This window comes from Mustela lutreola, chromosome 8 (assembly GCF_030435805.1).
Source record: "Mustela lutreola isolate mMusLut2 chromosome 8, mMusLut2.pri, whole genome shotgun sequence".
Classification (NCBI taxonomy): Eukaryota; Metazoa; Chordata; class Mammalia; order Carnivora; family Mustelidae; genus Mustela; species Mustela lutreola.
In genome coordinates, this window is record NC_081297.1 from 12,794,484 (window position 1) to 12,810,306 (window position 15,823).

The following is a 15,823-nucleotide window of genomic DNA, read 5'->3' on the forward strand; positions in this document are numbered from 1 at the left end:
AAACCAAGAGTTAGTTGCTTAACCGACTGAGGCATCCAGATGCCCCAGGAGTCCTCTTTTTAAATGAGAAGCCATTTCAGGGCCAAAAGAGCCAAGAATCCTTATGACAAAGATGGAATTTTGTTCTTTTGGGGGTGAGAACTATTTTGCAGGTCACTTTTCAAATCTCACCGTTGTGCTTTTATGACATCGCTTAAACAGAGTCAGGGCGAAGTAAAGATACCGAAATGGAAATATTTATTTCCTTAAAACTGTAACTTAGTTTTCCCTCTCCAACTTCAAGAAGGAATATTGGGAGGAAGGGGGGACAAGGTGATATGAGAACTTGGACATTCACTACAAATCCTAGGGAGTGGTTGCCGAGCCTCCTGGGTCCAGTTCCAGTTCATGAAACCTCACATCCCTTTTTCCACTCAGACAGGTCCTTGCCCTCACAGTGTCTCTTCCAGCCTTGCCTAAAGAGGAGAGGGAAACAGGAACAACAGAAAGAAGCATGACAATCCAAATATCCATAGGTTCAAAACCATAGGTAATTAACCAAATTTACCAGTGGTTCCCAGGATTTAGTTTTGTTTCTGAGATCCGACAACTTTATCCTTTGCCTTAAGACTTTTCTCTTCTAGATTTGCTCTTAGCCCTCATTAGCCTTAGCAACAGGTAAACACAACTTTTATAGGGTTGGATTATTTAGTTCAACACCTACACCACTGAAAATTCAGGTTCCCCAAGTGGGTGACCTGATTAGCGATGTTCACAGGAAACCCAGCCTTGGGTAACTGGGAGCACCAGAGACCGTGTCTGTGCATTGTCATAGGCAGCTCCCCTCCAGTGGATGGTGTGTAACTGACATGGTCATTTTTCTCTTGCTACTGCATGTTCTTTCCCCCCACAAAGTGTTGTGCTAGCCCTCCAAGATCTCATCCAAGCGGAGAGCAAATTCAAGCTTTTTTCCTCTGGTGTATGACCTTCACCAGAAATTCACATGAGGAATTGCTCTGTTGTTTGGAATACTAATGTGAAAAGCAATCGCAAACCGCCATGACTCATACTGTCTCTCGTCCCCATAGAAACCCCCTTCACCGTGTTCACTGTCCAGCCACACATTCATGGGGAAGGGAGACAAGGTCACATTAACATCATGGGACCTCTTCAGAGGTGAGCTTATCAGTGCCCAATGAGGTGTGATGAATGGACACGGTCGGTTTTGGCCACGTCAGCCAAAGTTGGCCAAGGGGAAACTCTTACCAATAGTTCATCCCTTCTGTCTCTTTAGCAATTTTCTTGGCACAGATAATTGCATCTGTGAGGTCATCCGTGATCAAGGCTGTGAGAGAGAGGAGTAGAGTATTAGCTGAGACTGTTATTTGAGGGGAAGCCCTGATCAGGTTTTCTGCACTTTTCTCACTGCTTGTTGGAACAGGAGGGTGGAAAGAACTATGAGCCATGTTCTTATTTTTGTTGCGCTTTTTTACAAATCAAAGAATTTTTTTTTTTTTTTTTAATTTGTAGAGTAGCCACATTTGGGCTTCTTGAAGTTACGGTCCTGAAGGGTTTTGGGGGATGTGTTTAGGCACAGGAGGAGAGTGTCTCCTGTGTCCTAAAGAAATACACAGGTAGGAGGACAGTACAATGGTTGTTTTTTTTGTTTTTTTTTGTTTTCTCGACTGGGAATGCTTTGGCACTTATGATCTCTTTATAGATAAATATTAAACTTGTCTATTTAACTTTCTAGTTTGTGCATTAAAAAAAAAAATCCATCCAAGTTGTTTTTTTACATGCAAAAATGTTTATGTCAGACACATTAGTCTTTGTTAGTTTTTCTAGGGCTTTCATACATAACAGATCTTCAGATTGCAAATGAATGCACTGGCCTGAGCATTCTTTCCTGCTTGCCCAGAAGTGGCCTCAAAACCCTCCATGCAAACGTGACAGAAAAAGGCAAATAAAGTCCAACATCATTTCTGTTGCACTTCTTCAGAAGTAAATGCAAACATGGGCTTGGGGTGAAGAGTGTTTCCACATCTGTGCAAGAAAGGGGACAGAAGCTGGAGTAGGCAGATAGAGATGTCCAGTTGAAATGCAGGCCCATCAAAGTTGCCTAAGTGGTATCCAAATGGTTAAGTCTTTATGAATCCCTCAGTTAGTCCCTAGGTGTGGACTTCCCCGGAGGGGCACAATATTAGATGGGGCAGTCCTCTGCAGCTAAGACAACCCCAAAGGTGGTGCCAGGGAGATAGTCTGAAAATTACACAGACGCTGTTAGAGCCAGACATCTTTCCTTCAAGGCGAATCTGGGAGGTCCATCTCTCTGCCCATCACCACCACCACCAATCAAAGACACAAAAGCCTACACTATTTGATATCATTTTTATTTATTAATTAGGCCAGGATAATGTTCCAGGTTGACAAAGGTGCAAGGACAAAGGCATTCTTCAGTGCTTGCTGGTGAGAGTATAATGGGTCCGACTTTTCAGGAAAGCAATGTAATAGTATGGGTCAAGAGCCTTAAAGCTGTTCTTAATCTTTCACCTAGTAATTTCTCTTTCTGGATCTATCTTTTTTTTTTTAATTTATTTATTTATTTGACAGAGATCACAAGTAGGCAGAGGGGCAGGCAGAGAGAGAGAGCGGGAAACAGGCTCCCTGCTGAGCAGAGAGCCCGATGCGGGACTCAATCCCAGGACCCTGGAATCATGACCTGAGCCGGAGGTGGAGGCTTAACCTACTGAGCCACCCAAGCGCCCCTTTCTGGATCTATCTTGAGGAACGAATTATGAATGTAGACAAAGATTTATTTACAAAGTGTTTACTGTAGCTTTGTTTAATTTACTTCCAAATGGAAAAGATCTAATTGCCTTATAAGAGAGGTGTTCACATTAATAATAATAATATTTACATAGAATGAAACAGAGTGCCATTTAAAATCAAATGTTGAGAAGATTTTGTAATAGTGAAAATGCTCCTAATGTAAGGTTCTCAGTATTGTAAAAAGTATCCTCCTAGGGCTACACTGTCCAATATGGCGGCCATTCCCTACATGGGTCTATTTAAATCTAAATTAATCAATACAATCAGAACTTTTGTGCCTCAGTTGCTCTCACTCCATTTCAGATGCCTTATGAATCTTTATTGTAGCTAGTGGTTCTCATAGTGAATGGCTGGAGAACATTTCCATCAACCTAGAAAATACTATTGGACAGCACTGGTTGAGAGAGAAAATAAAAAGATAGTCATCATTACCAGTATTTGAAGGTTTAGCTCTCAATTGTGGGATAAAAAGGCTCTTATAACTTCACTGCATATTTCTGAACTTTTGACAGTAGAAATGCATTATTTTTATTTTCAGAAAACTATAACCAAAAAAGAATAATGTCAGCCTAAACAGATCAATACAATACACAATTATTTTGTAAACTCAGTTGAAAATGGAGTTTTTCTTGAGTATGCCAGTGTAGTTGCTAATTGGGTTGCTTTCTCAGATAAGCTTAACTAAAAGATAAAGGTAGTGATAGATTTCTTTTGAGCAAATTCATTCTAAATCTTTTTTTTTTTTTAATTTAAAACAAACTTCTATTAACCAAGAGAAAATTAACAAAAGGTATGACAACCTCTAGGGAATAAGCAATTGAGACATTATGCAAATTTAGTAACATCTGATTCACAGTGAAAACCAAAGCTTTGTTAGGTTATAAGTTGTTTGCCTAATTTCTGGAGAGATTAGTTCGAATAGTAATCGTTCTTACTAAGAGCCAACGTTTATTAAAAACTTACTGTGTGTCCAGCTCCTGTTAGGTCTCTTTGTGTATTATCTGTGTTCAGCCTCAAACAACTGTGTGGGTGTGTGCCAAGGTCAGCCCTTTAAATGAACCTGCATTCAAAGCCATGGCTTAACTTCTATTGTCCTTGACGACTTGCTTCCAACTCACGTAAGCAAAGAGGCCTGCTTATGGAGTACTATAGATGCCAGTGAACTTGAGAATAAAAACATAAATATTCATTTTTCGAGTAATTATTTATTTATTAGGAGATCATCCAAACTCAAGTGCTTGGTATCTGCTGCATGTTCAAATTACCTAGAGACACTTTATTTGGGGCGCACACATGCTTGGTAAGTGCTGAGATACCGTTTGTGTTTAAAAGTGGTTGGAGCCTGTTTCCTAGGAGAAGTGGGTCCAGTGGGCCCTCAGGGAGTGGGAAAGAAACAGGCTATCCATAGTGGGGAAGACATAGAGAATATTCTGTTATGCCAGGACAGTACAATGTCATGTGGAAGGCTTGTGTTGGAGGTAAGGCAGTTCGCTTGGCTGGAGATAGTGTGTACCATTGGTGAGAGGATTAGGTTCTCAGGCCCATGTGCTGGAGACCTTGTAGTTTGTTTGTTAGTTCCCCACTTCGCTGTAGCTTTTTGTAACAATAATGAGATGTCTTGAAAGTGCTAGTTGGACGTGACTTTGAATTTGCTTGGGAAAATGCGTGAAGGGAGATGGGGGCTGGGAATGGAGAACCTGGTATGCTGAGATGTGAAAATACAATGAAATCACCACAGAGGGGCAGCAGAGGGGCAGAAATGAGGCAAGAGAGCAAGTATTTCTAAGGCTCCAGGCCAAGAATTGCTTCTGCTCCATTTACTTTAAATAGACAAGTCTCTGCAGTCAAAGGGTTCTGTCGAACAGCAAAGCATTATTCAACTGAAGAGTTTATTTTCCCACATAAACAACAGAAAACATCAGCAATCTACGCAGAAAGAACTACGGTATTTTCAGGTAAGTTTGTTGTGCTTCAATGTCTCTGCGTCTCTCCCCACCATCTCCTGCTTCCCACCTACTGTATCACTATCATGTCAACAATTTACATCTCCTTCCTCTCTCTGGAGTGACAAAGGCCAAGTTAGATACCCAGCTGATGGGAAATAGAGAGTAATAAAAGTAGATGACGCTAGATACAAGAGACAACAACCACCTTCCTTTTTCTTAAACATCTCTTACTTTAAAGAGGTCTGTGCTGTTGAAGGAAGATAAAGATTGATATTATATTATTATTTGTGTGTATATATGCATATGTAAAAATATTCTGTCCAAATAGTTTGGGGATGGTAGGCAGGAATTTTGGAAATAGATTTTGGCCTGGGAGTAAGATGGCATGGCTTTGGAAGATGGTCAAAAGGTGCACATGACCCGTACATGTAGGGAACGTCATGTTTCTCATAAAGAGACCATAAGGCTAACTTGTTTCCGGGTTCCCATGACAAATGTCCCTACTTCTGTAATACGTGGGACAGAATGACATTGTCCATAATTAAAGCTTCTCTGGCCTGAGGCTGAGGGAGGCCAGCTACTGAGGGGTGATTAAGATATAAAACCAACATCCTGTTTTCTATTTTAAAGCTGTCTCTAAAAATCTCATGCTCTTTATGATGAGAAAGCAGATATGAGTGTTCGTTCACCTCTAACCATGATCCATCCAACATTTTAATTTTCTAGAATTCAAGATTGCCTTGCAGATATAGGTTTGCCCCAGACTTCCGTATTTGAAACCAAATTGAACAATATTAAATTAGTCAACTGCATGTAAAGTCAAGCACGGCCATGAAGGAGAAGATTTTCTCTCCTGCTGTAAACAGCAAGGAAACTAGACAAAATACACGAGCACATTATCTTCAGATGTTAGGCAAAAGGCAAGGTGGGATCATGACCCTTGAGAGATAGAAACCAAAGGAGAAGAGTCTTATGATCACCATGACTTTCTGCCCAGAAGCATTTGCCAAACCAGAAAGTTAAAACCCAGGCAGGAGATGGCAATTTAAGTGGAGGAGACAGAGGTAAGAGGCGAAGGCAGCTGCAATTTGTGGGGAAAAATACTTGAAGGTTAGGGGCCACCCAGAAGAAGGACACCAGAAATCAGCGTAGGGATTCCACTGAACCTTTGGCCAAAGGCTTAAACTGGACTTGCAAATGGTAAGACTCCACGAAGCTAGCTAGAAAACAATTACTGGGGACCTCTACAGTTACAGAGCTTACACAGGTCTGGGAGACATTTGATTTCTGACTAATCAGAAGGGAGAGACATTGGTGAACCCCTGGACATTCAAAAGACACTAGAAAAGGCATGTGTTGGTAGTAGCACTGAATTAACCCCATCATAAACATGACTCTCAAACTTCCCTACCACAATTTTTTTTTAAGATCTTATTTATTTATTTGAGAGAGAGAGAGCTTAAGCATAAAAGGGAAGAGGTCAGAGGGAGAAGTAGACTCCCCGCCAAGCAGGGAGCCTGATGCAGGACTTGATCCCAGGACTCTAGGATCATGACCTGAACCAAAGGCAGTGGCTTAGCCAACTGAGCCACCCAGGTGCTCCTCCCCACTACAACTTAAAAGCAAGTCTTAAAAGGGTCAGGCTGATCAGAATTAACTACTTGCCAAGATGAAATCCAACACTCCTTAAAGGAAGAAAACATAATCCAGACACTTAAAAATGTAACATATACTATCTTTAGGATCCAACAAAATGTTATTGTATGTGCAAAGAGGCATAGGAATATGACCCCTAACCAGGGAAAAGATCAGTCAATGTTAAGACCCAGAAATGATACAGTTGATTGAATTACCAGGCAAGGAATTTAAGACAATTTATAAATATGTTTATTTATATCAAGGACTTAAAGAAAAACATGAATAAAATGAGGGAAATGAAAGCTATATAGCAATGACCTTGCACAAAAATATACGATCTCTGAAATAAAACATTCAATGAATGAATTCAGTAGATTAAGCACTTTGGAAAAAAGAGAACTTGAAGACATAGCGATGGAAACTATTGAAAATAAAACACATAAAGGGAAAAATATGGGAAAAATGAAGAGCCTCAGTGACCTGTGGGACACATCAAATGATCTGATACATATACCATTAAAGTTTTAGAAGGAGAAAAGATGAAAGCTATGAACCCAGGGATCCAAAATGTTAATGAACATCAAGTAAGATAAACACACACACAAAAAACACACATCTTCTCTTTGAAGACTATACTGTATTCTGTTTCTCTCTAGTTTCCTGAAATTTCATGAGGATGTGCCTTCGTGTGAAACTATGTTAATCAACAAGATTATGTGATGGGCCTTATAAATAGGAAACAGATGCCCTTCAGTTCTGGAAATGTTTTTTTATTTTTTTTTTTTATTTACTTGACAGAGATCACAAGTAGGCAGAGAGGCAGGCAGAGAGAGAGGAAGGAAAGCAGGCTCCCCGCTGAGCAGAGAGCCCGACGCGGGGCTCGATCCCAGAACCCTGGAATCATGACCTGAGCCGAAAGCAGGGGCTTTAACCCACTGAGCCACCCAGGTACCCCTGGAAATGTTTTTTAAAGATTTCATTCTATCTACTGTTTCTCTTCTATCCTGCTGAAACATGCTATTCAGATTCATTTATTTTTCATATCCTTATTTCTCCTATTTTCCATCTATCTCTTTTTAATTCTATTTTTAGAAAGATTTCCTCAATCTTATCTTCCAACTTATCTATTGAGTTTTTTTGCGTGTGTGCAGTCATACTTTGAATTTCCAGGAGCTCGTCTCCAAATATTTCTTCTTTATAAAGCATCCTTTTCTTGTTTCATTGATAAGACTTGTTATCTATCGTTGATATCGTTGATACTTCCCTTTTTCATTTGAAATTTTCATTTCCCTGTATAATCTCTGCTTTTAAAACAGTTACTTTTATCTCATATTGTTTTTTGTTTTGTTTTGTCTCACTCTTGCATGTGAATGACATGTCTATGGAGTCTGGCGATTCTTGGTTATCTGCACCCATTTAAGAACGAGAGACTTAAGAACTGATTCGTAGGTGTTCTATACACAGACATGGGGATTTTCAATTGTGTATCTTCCTATAAAGAAGCCTGGCTAGTTTTGTTCATGGAGAGCTCCTACACAGAATCTTTAGTTATTTCCTTTTCCATCTGTCTGAATTCTCCTGGGCAGATCTTCTCTTCTGGAGAGGATAGCCTGCCGCTGTCTGTCATTCTAGGATCTAAGTTGAGGAAAGTTGTTGGGACTATGGTAACTTTAATTTAATCTCCTGTGTCTTCAGTGTGAAACTCTCACATTCACAGGTTATTGAGGTCCCTCAGTTGACTTTCTACTCACTTGTCCAAAAAGGAAAGCTCCAGTGTTCTGCCAGAATTGGGGAGGAACAGTCAGTAGCTGAATGGAGTCAGGAAGGGAAACAGATGGTCTAGCTGCTCCTTAATTGGGCTTCTCATTGATTCTCCTATTTTCTACCTACTTTCATTCCAGTTTCAAGAATTAGCTGACCCTGCTGATTTCTGAGCCCTTTTAGGATTCTATGGTTGCTTCTTGTCTTTCCTACTGTCAGTTTAGGTCTCAGATTTCTTTAATTACTTAATTAGCCAGTCCTTGTCCTCCTGCTTTTCAACTTCTAAAAATGTTCATGTCCAGGTGCTGTATTGAAGTGAAGACTTCATTGGCAAACTATTGGGGAATGCTAATGAACTTGACCATGGATGGGGAGGGGTTTAAAAGTCATATCTGTAGGAAGGTGAAGATACTGAATGTTTTAGCCCAGAAGATAAGAAATTAAAGATAAGAAATATCTACTAGTTATTTTCAAACACTTAACAAGTTTCTGTGTATAAAATGGAGCAAATTTGTTTTAAATAAACCCAGGAGGAAAAAATAGAATTAATGGAAGAAAGCTAGAAAGAGGTGGATTTTAGCCCAACAGAAAAATGTTCTAAATTAGGAATTGATTGACAATTGTATGATTTTCTTCAGGAGTTAGTGACCATACTCTTATAATGTAGGTGTAGGGACAATTTACTGGAAAATTGACATATTGTTCAATCATTCATATATTCAAACATATGTACTGATTATCGTGTTTGTGTCAAAGAGGAATTAAAAGTTTATTTCCTGCTCCTAAGGAGTTTGCCACAGAATATCTTCTAACACCTTATCTTCAACCTTGCTCCTAATTCCTTCCATTCATTTATTTAATGAATATCTATTGAACCCCAAAACTCTGGACAGGCACCCTTCTGGGCATTGAGAATATATCAGTGAGCAAAACAGATAAAATCCTTGCCTTCGTGTTGCTCACGTTGTAGAGAGAGGGCAGGACCTATATCTCTTGTCTGTTCTCCATCCCATCAGCCATGACCATCATTCAGGTCTTTCTATCTCTCACCTCAACCTTTGCAATGGCAATATCTCATACCCTGTCTGCAGATTAATCCTTCTGGAACAATTCTTAATCAACTGACCTCTGTTGATTTCCTATTGCAGGCAGAAATCGGTACATATATCTTACCTGGCTTCCCAGGCCCTTCATAATCAGGTAGTAATCAACCGTTCAACCCTAGGTCCTGTGATTTGTCTTAACATCCCCTTTGTTCCAGATAACACAAATGTCTCACTTCTCCCTGTGTGTGCCACATACCCTCTCTCCACATGCACCTTTTGGCTTCTGTTGTTCCCTTTACCTGGAATGACTCTTCTCTACCTCTGAATGTCCAAATTTTACCTATCTTCCAAGCCTTAGATCAAATATCATTGTGTCTACAAGACTTTCCATGATTTGATCAATGAGGTCTTTGTCCTCTGAAGTCCACAGCACTCAACCCACACCTGTTTATAGTCCTTTAACTTCCTAAAGCATATATTCTCTTTCCTAATACCAGAATTTATGTCTGATGCTTTCCGTCAGCCTTTTCTGTGCACACATATATTTCTTAAATGATTGAAGTAGAAGCCTTAGAAGTGAATTCTAGCTTAATTTATACTGTTCACAAAAGGTAAAGTGTATTTATTTGCCTTGTTCTGTGCAAAGAAGCATCAATGCATGCTTTCAATAAATTGCTTCACAGTTGGCAAACAGTTTTCTCCTTCTTATTGAATATACATAATGTCCCTATGCATGAAAGGGTAATAAGATAATTTTTCCACCCCTCCATTTTTCTGGTTGATTCACAAAAACCATCCTAGAAGAAGTCAGTCATCTCTGGGCAAGTAGGCCACAGGACGGTAAGTGTCACCCCGGGAAACTGTTGAATAATTTATTGGCATGGCATAGACCTAGTTGCACATCTACTCCAAGTTTTTGTCAAAGCAGAAAATGGGTAGGTAGTCCATTATACAGCTTTCTTGCTTTTATCCCTGAGGACATTATTATTTTTTTTTTTTTACTTTCTGATTGTTTCTGTCTTTTTATTAGCATATGTAGATCATTCATATTTAAAATGATTATTGATATCATTGATTAATATCTGCCATATTTGTAAATGTTTTCTATTCATTGTGCTTGTTGTCTTCCAGTCTTCTTTTTTTGTGTGTATTTTTTGTTTTGCTTTTGCCTTCAGTGGTTTTAATTCTGAAAAATTTTCTCATTCAGATGAAGTGTAGAAATCTCAGTTTCATTAAGCCCCTTTGCCATCCCCTTTCTAGTATAACTGTCTTAACTATTTCCTCTATATACACCGAGAACTACATTAGACAATATAATTTTTTCCAGCAATCAAACATAATTTAGAAAATTCAAGAAAAGCAAAGTCCATTGTATTTACTCATTTTTACTTCCATACTCCTTCCTTTGACATGTTGTAAGATTCATTGTTTTATAATTTATTTTCTGCCTCAATAATTTACTCTAGCGATTGTTGTTGGCAGGTCCGTGAAAACTTCTCTTAGGTTTCTTTCATCTGAAAATGTCTTGATTTCTTCATAATTCCTGATGAATATTTTTACCGTACATAAAATTCTGGATTAATATTTTCTTTGAACTCTTGTGGAATATTTTGCTGTTTTTCTCTTACGCTGTGGTTTCTAGTTAGAAATCTATTTTTCTTTCTTTTTTTTTTTAAGATTTTATTTATTTATCTGACAGAGAGATCATAAGTAGGCAGAGAGGCAGGCAGAGAGAAAGGAAGAAGCAGGCTCCCCTCTGGGCAGAGAGCCTGATGCGGGGCTCAATCCCAGGACTTCTCGGATCATGACCTGTACTGAAAGCAGAGGCTTTAGCCCACTGAGCCACCCAGGCACCCCGAGAACTCTATTTTTCAAATGATTTTTCATCTGTAGGTGAGATTAGGCAAGATGTTTCTTTCCATGCAGTTTTTTTTTTAATTTAATTTTTTTCAGTGTACCAAAATTCATTGTTTATGCACCACACCCAGTGCTCCATGCAACACATGCCCTCCATAATACCCACCAGCAGGCTCACTGCCCCCCCCCCCGTGACTCCCTCCCCTCCCAAACCCTTGGTTTGTTTCTCAAAGTCCACAGTCTCCTGAGGACATTATTATTTTTTTTTATTTTCAGCGTTAACAGTATTCATTGCTTTTGCACCACACCCAGTGCTCCATGCCATCCGTGCCCTCTCTAATACTCACCACCTGGTTCCCCACTCTCACCCCCTGCCCCTTCAAAACCCTCAGATTGTTTTTCAGAGTCCATAGTCTCTCATGGTTCACCTCCCCTTCCAATTTCCCTCAACTCCCTTCTCCTCTCCATCTCCCCTTGTCCTCCATATTATTTGTCTAAAGATTTTTATTTATTTATTTGAGAAAGAGAGATCACAAGTAGGTAGAGAGGCAGTCAGAGAGAGAGAGAGAGGGAAGCAGGCTCCCTGCTGAGCAGAGAGCCCGATGTGGGACTAGATCCCAGGACCTGAGATCATGACCTGAGCCGAAGGCAGCAGCTTAACCCACTGAGCCACCCAGGCACCCTCCATGCTATTTGTTATGCTCCACAAATAAGTGAAACCGTATGATAATTGGCTCTCTCTGCTTGACTTATTTCACTCAACATAATCTCTTCCAGTCCCGTCCATGCTGTTACAAAAATTGGGTATTCATCCTTTCTGATGGACCAGAATCTGGACCATAGTGTATGTGGACCACATCTTCCTTATCCATTTGTCCATTGAAGGGCATGTTGGTTCTTTCCACAGTTTGGCAACTGTGGCCATTACCCCAAAGATGCAGATGTAGTGAAAAGAAGGGCCATCTGTACCCCAATGTTCATAGCAGCAATGGCCACGGTCGCCAAACTGTGGAAAGAACTGAGGACATTATTTTTAAAAAATCAAAGTGTACCTGAGCAGGCCACGTGACAGTGGTTCTTCTCTTGTAGCTTAGCACGTCTGCACCATGTGAAACTATTTATCTGAAAAATGCCATAGTCGATGCTTCCATCCTCCAGCTCGGTCTGAGCTGTCGTGTTGTAGTGGCTCTCATAGTATGCCATGCAGATCCCTAGACGGGGAAAAACCAGAAATGCCAATAAAAGAAATACATTTTGTTCTCCAAGTCTGCTCTTAGAGGAGAGCTCCTTTACACATGTTACCGTAATGCTGTGGTCCCAGCAGAACTTGGGGGAGAGAGGGGACAGGGCAAGTAGCACACCCATGAGGCACTTCCAAAGTGGCACACCTAGTCAGTGGCTGCACCCAGACTAGGTCAGAAGTCAGGTCTGCCCTTACCACGCCAGCAAGGGAGACGTAGTTTTCTCCTTCCCTTGCTGGTGTCATTTGTGGAGGACTCCAGGAGTGAGGACATGAGGGGTAGGGAGGAGGAGAGGTGCCCCAGGGAGCATCATTTGAGAATATGTGGATAGCTAGTAGGCGTCCTTGGGAGGGGTAGGTAGAGCATGGAACAGCTGGGGACAAGGCAAAGCTGGGGGTTTGGAGAGACTCGGGCATCTCATCAGAGAGACCAAAGGTAGGAAAAGAACAGGAAGAAAGAAATCTCACAGTTTCCAAGGCTAAAGCCCTGGTAATTGTCCAGGCCAGCCCTCGAAAATATTTTTGCCAGTTTACAGCGAGTGTAGACTTTGGGCTCAGTGGCCGTGACCAGGCAGCCAATCAGGGCCAAGATGCCAGCAGCCTTCATCCCCAGGTCTGTTGGAGGCAGAACCTGTCAAAGATCAGGAGAACAGGTCAAACCACCTTGCTTTGTCCTGAGTCCTGAGATTAAGTCTATTGCCACTGAGAACGTAAACATTTGTCATGGTTGTGGGTGGCCCAGCTGAGATATTTTCTGTTAATTTAATTTTGTATTATTTACATTTTATTTTAATTTTTAAATCTTAAAAGCTGTTTTATTGCTATAATACATTAGTGTCAGATGTACAACAGGGTAATTTGACAAGTCATAAATTTATCTCTTACGCCATGTTCACCACAAGTGCAGCTACAGTCTGTCACTCCATGCTATTACAGTATCATTGACTATAGCCCCTCTGCTATATCTTTTATTCCTGTGACTCATTCATCCCTTACCTGGAAACCTGTGTCTCCCTCTCCCCTTCACCCATTTTGCCCATCCCTCCACTTCCTGTTTTTTTTTTTTTTTTAACCCCTTAGAACCAGAAACAAAGTATAGGAATATACAGTATAAAGAAGAATGAGTGCAGGTTCTTAATACTTTCCTACATGGTCACTGTCAAGTAAATACTATTATGTTCCCTGGGTCAGGCAAGCAAAGAAATGAACCCTCCTTTATTGATGTCCAGTTAGAAACCACAGGGGGTGATACATCTCCTGAATTCCCATTTTAATTATATGAATAGAAAAAAATAGAATACAAAGACTGAAGCATTCCCTATGCCTGGGGGAACATGACCCAGTTTCAACCAGAGATGAAATATACACGGGTCGGCATGGACAACTTTAAGATTTACTATTTGGGCTTTCTTGAAGCAAGAAGGCCTAGCACCTTATCTTTCTTCCATCCTCTTAATACTGTCCCAAATGCAGAAATGTTGTTTCAAAACTATAATGTTGTGTTGCGAGTGCAGTGTGTCTCTGAGCTCCTTCATCACTATGTCGTGGGCCCGCCTTTTTAAAAGTCATGGTATTGACTGTTGAGTGAGGGGACAGGTAACAATGGGTCATAAGAGGAGGGAAGTGGTGGTGGGAGTAGAGAACCCATAAAGAGACCCCCCACTGAATTTTTTAAAGTGGTTTCCACTTACAAATTAAATGTCAGAAAGTTCCATGCCTTGTTGGCTATTGGTTTTCTAGAAGTGCTTCCTCTCTTGAAGCAATGTCTTCCCCACATACAGTAACCTTGCTGAGGGGTGGAGTGAAATTTCTGATACTGAATGTGATGTTCATACACATTTTCACCCAGCATCATTTTCTGCATTGCCTAGAAATGTCTAAAGTTATTTTTTGCTCTCTTAGAATACACTCTCCAGTGGATAGGTGAGGCTAAAAACAGAGCTGAGTATTCAGAAAGGTGAGAGGAAGAATCATTATGCGGTCTTTAAAGTAACTAAACAATAAGGTAAATATGTGTCCTGTAGGGTATATAGGATACATACTGGTGAATAGTGAGGGTCACCAAACCAGAACTGCTTTTGTAAGTAAAGTTTTATTGTATTGGAACGTTGCTATGCCCATTCGGTAATATAGAGTGCATGGTTCTTTTTCACAGAGTTGAGTGGTTGGATTACAGACCATACAGACCACTAAGTCTAAAATATTTATTATCTGGCCCTTTTCAGGAATGGTCCCTGATGTAAGCAGTGAGCTATATGCCAGGCACTGAGGGGGATACACAAGAGTTTTACTATGCAGACCTTATCAGTTAGGTTGGTTTCCATCCCCTGCCTTAGAATCACACTGGCAGCAAACAAAACAAAACAAGACCCCCCCCCCCCAAGCAGTGGTAGCCCCAAGCACCATGTTCGGCGTCCTGCAAGCAAAGGTTGCTGTTGCTGATTCTTTGGGACAGGTGGCTTCATTGGACTACTTCAGATCTTACCAAAGAGGCGGATTCCTGGTGCCTACCCCAGAAACCCTGCATGAAAGGAATATCCCTTTACTTACTCAATCAGTGATTGGCAGCTCACATGAGCTTCCTGCACCCCATGAAGCCATTTCTGATTCTGACAAGACCCAAGTGATCTGTCTTCAACCAGGAATCTTTCTTCAGAGCCTTAGAGAGAGAAGAATTCTTAACTCTTGTTCCCTACTGCCTAGAGATTCTAGAATCCTGTTTCTTGGGACTTGGGTGATAACTATGTTCTGGGCCTTCCTTACCTCTCTTTTTTTTCTTTTTTATTGTCCTCCCCAACAGCCCTCCTCACTATACAACTGCACTAAGGCCTCCCATCCAAGCACAAGCTTCTTTCTCGGGCAACTGTCTCCAAACAAGTTTGGAGATCCCATTAACATTGAGCACGTACCCCTTGTAGGTATATATCAGATTATGAATCACATTCATGTTCTAATGTTACTTAAATTATAAACATACATGAAACCAAGATTTGAAAAAGGATGAGATAGAGGTGAAATTAACATTTAAAAATTATATTAATAGCACAAAATGTCTTGTTATAATTTGTTATTAATAAAATATCTTAGATCAGCAACACAACTCAAGATGTAGGAAAGATGGTCAACATCTTTCATCATTAGAGAAATAGAAACTGAAACCAAAATGAAATATCATTCACACCTCTTAGAATAACTCAAATCGGGGCACCTGGGTGGCTCAGTGGGTTAAGCCTCTGCCTTCAGCTCAGGTCATGATCTCAGGGTCCTGGGCTCGAGCCCCACATCGAGCTCTCTGCTCAATGGGGAGTCTGCTTTCCCCTCCCTCTCTGTCTGCCTCTCTGCCTACTTGTGATTTCTTTTCCTGTCAAATAAATAAATAAATAATCTTTTAAAAAAGGAAGAATAACTTAGATCAATCAATCAAACAGTACGAAATGATGATATAGCTGTAGATCAGTGAGGAGTCTCATTCATCCGTGGCAGAAAGCAAAACTGTGTAGTCACTTTGGAAAACAGTTCAGCAGGTC

General features: G+C 40.5%; 1 protein-coding gene across 1 annotated transcript; it reads right to left on the bottom strand.

Annotated features, from left to right (window-relative positions):
• Positions 1-227: 227 nt before the first annotated feature.
• On the bottom strand, positions 228-14,941 carry LOC131839885 (lysozyme-like protein 1). Its single transcript, XM_059187615.1, has 5 exons — positions 14,847-14,941; positions 12,765-12,927; positions 12,109-12,267; positions 1,246-1,324; positions 228-455 (listed from the first exon to the last, which is right to left on the bottom strand). The coding sequence occupies exons 2-5, from the start codon at positions 12,901-12,903 to the stop codon at positions 386-388; spliced, it is 447 nt and encodes a 148-aa protein (XP_059043598.1). The 5' UTR covers positions 12,904-12,927; positions 14,847-14,941; the 3' UTR covers positions 228-385.
• Between the last annotated feature and the right edge of the window lie 882 nt (positions 14,942-15,823).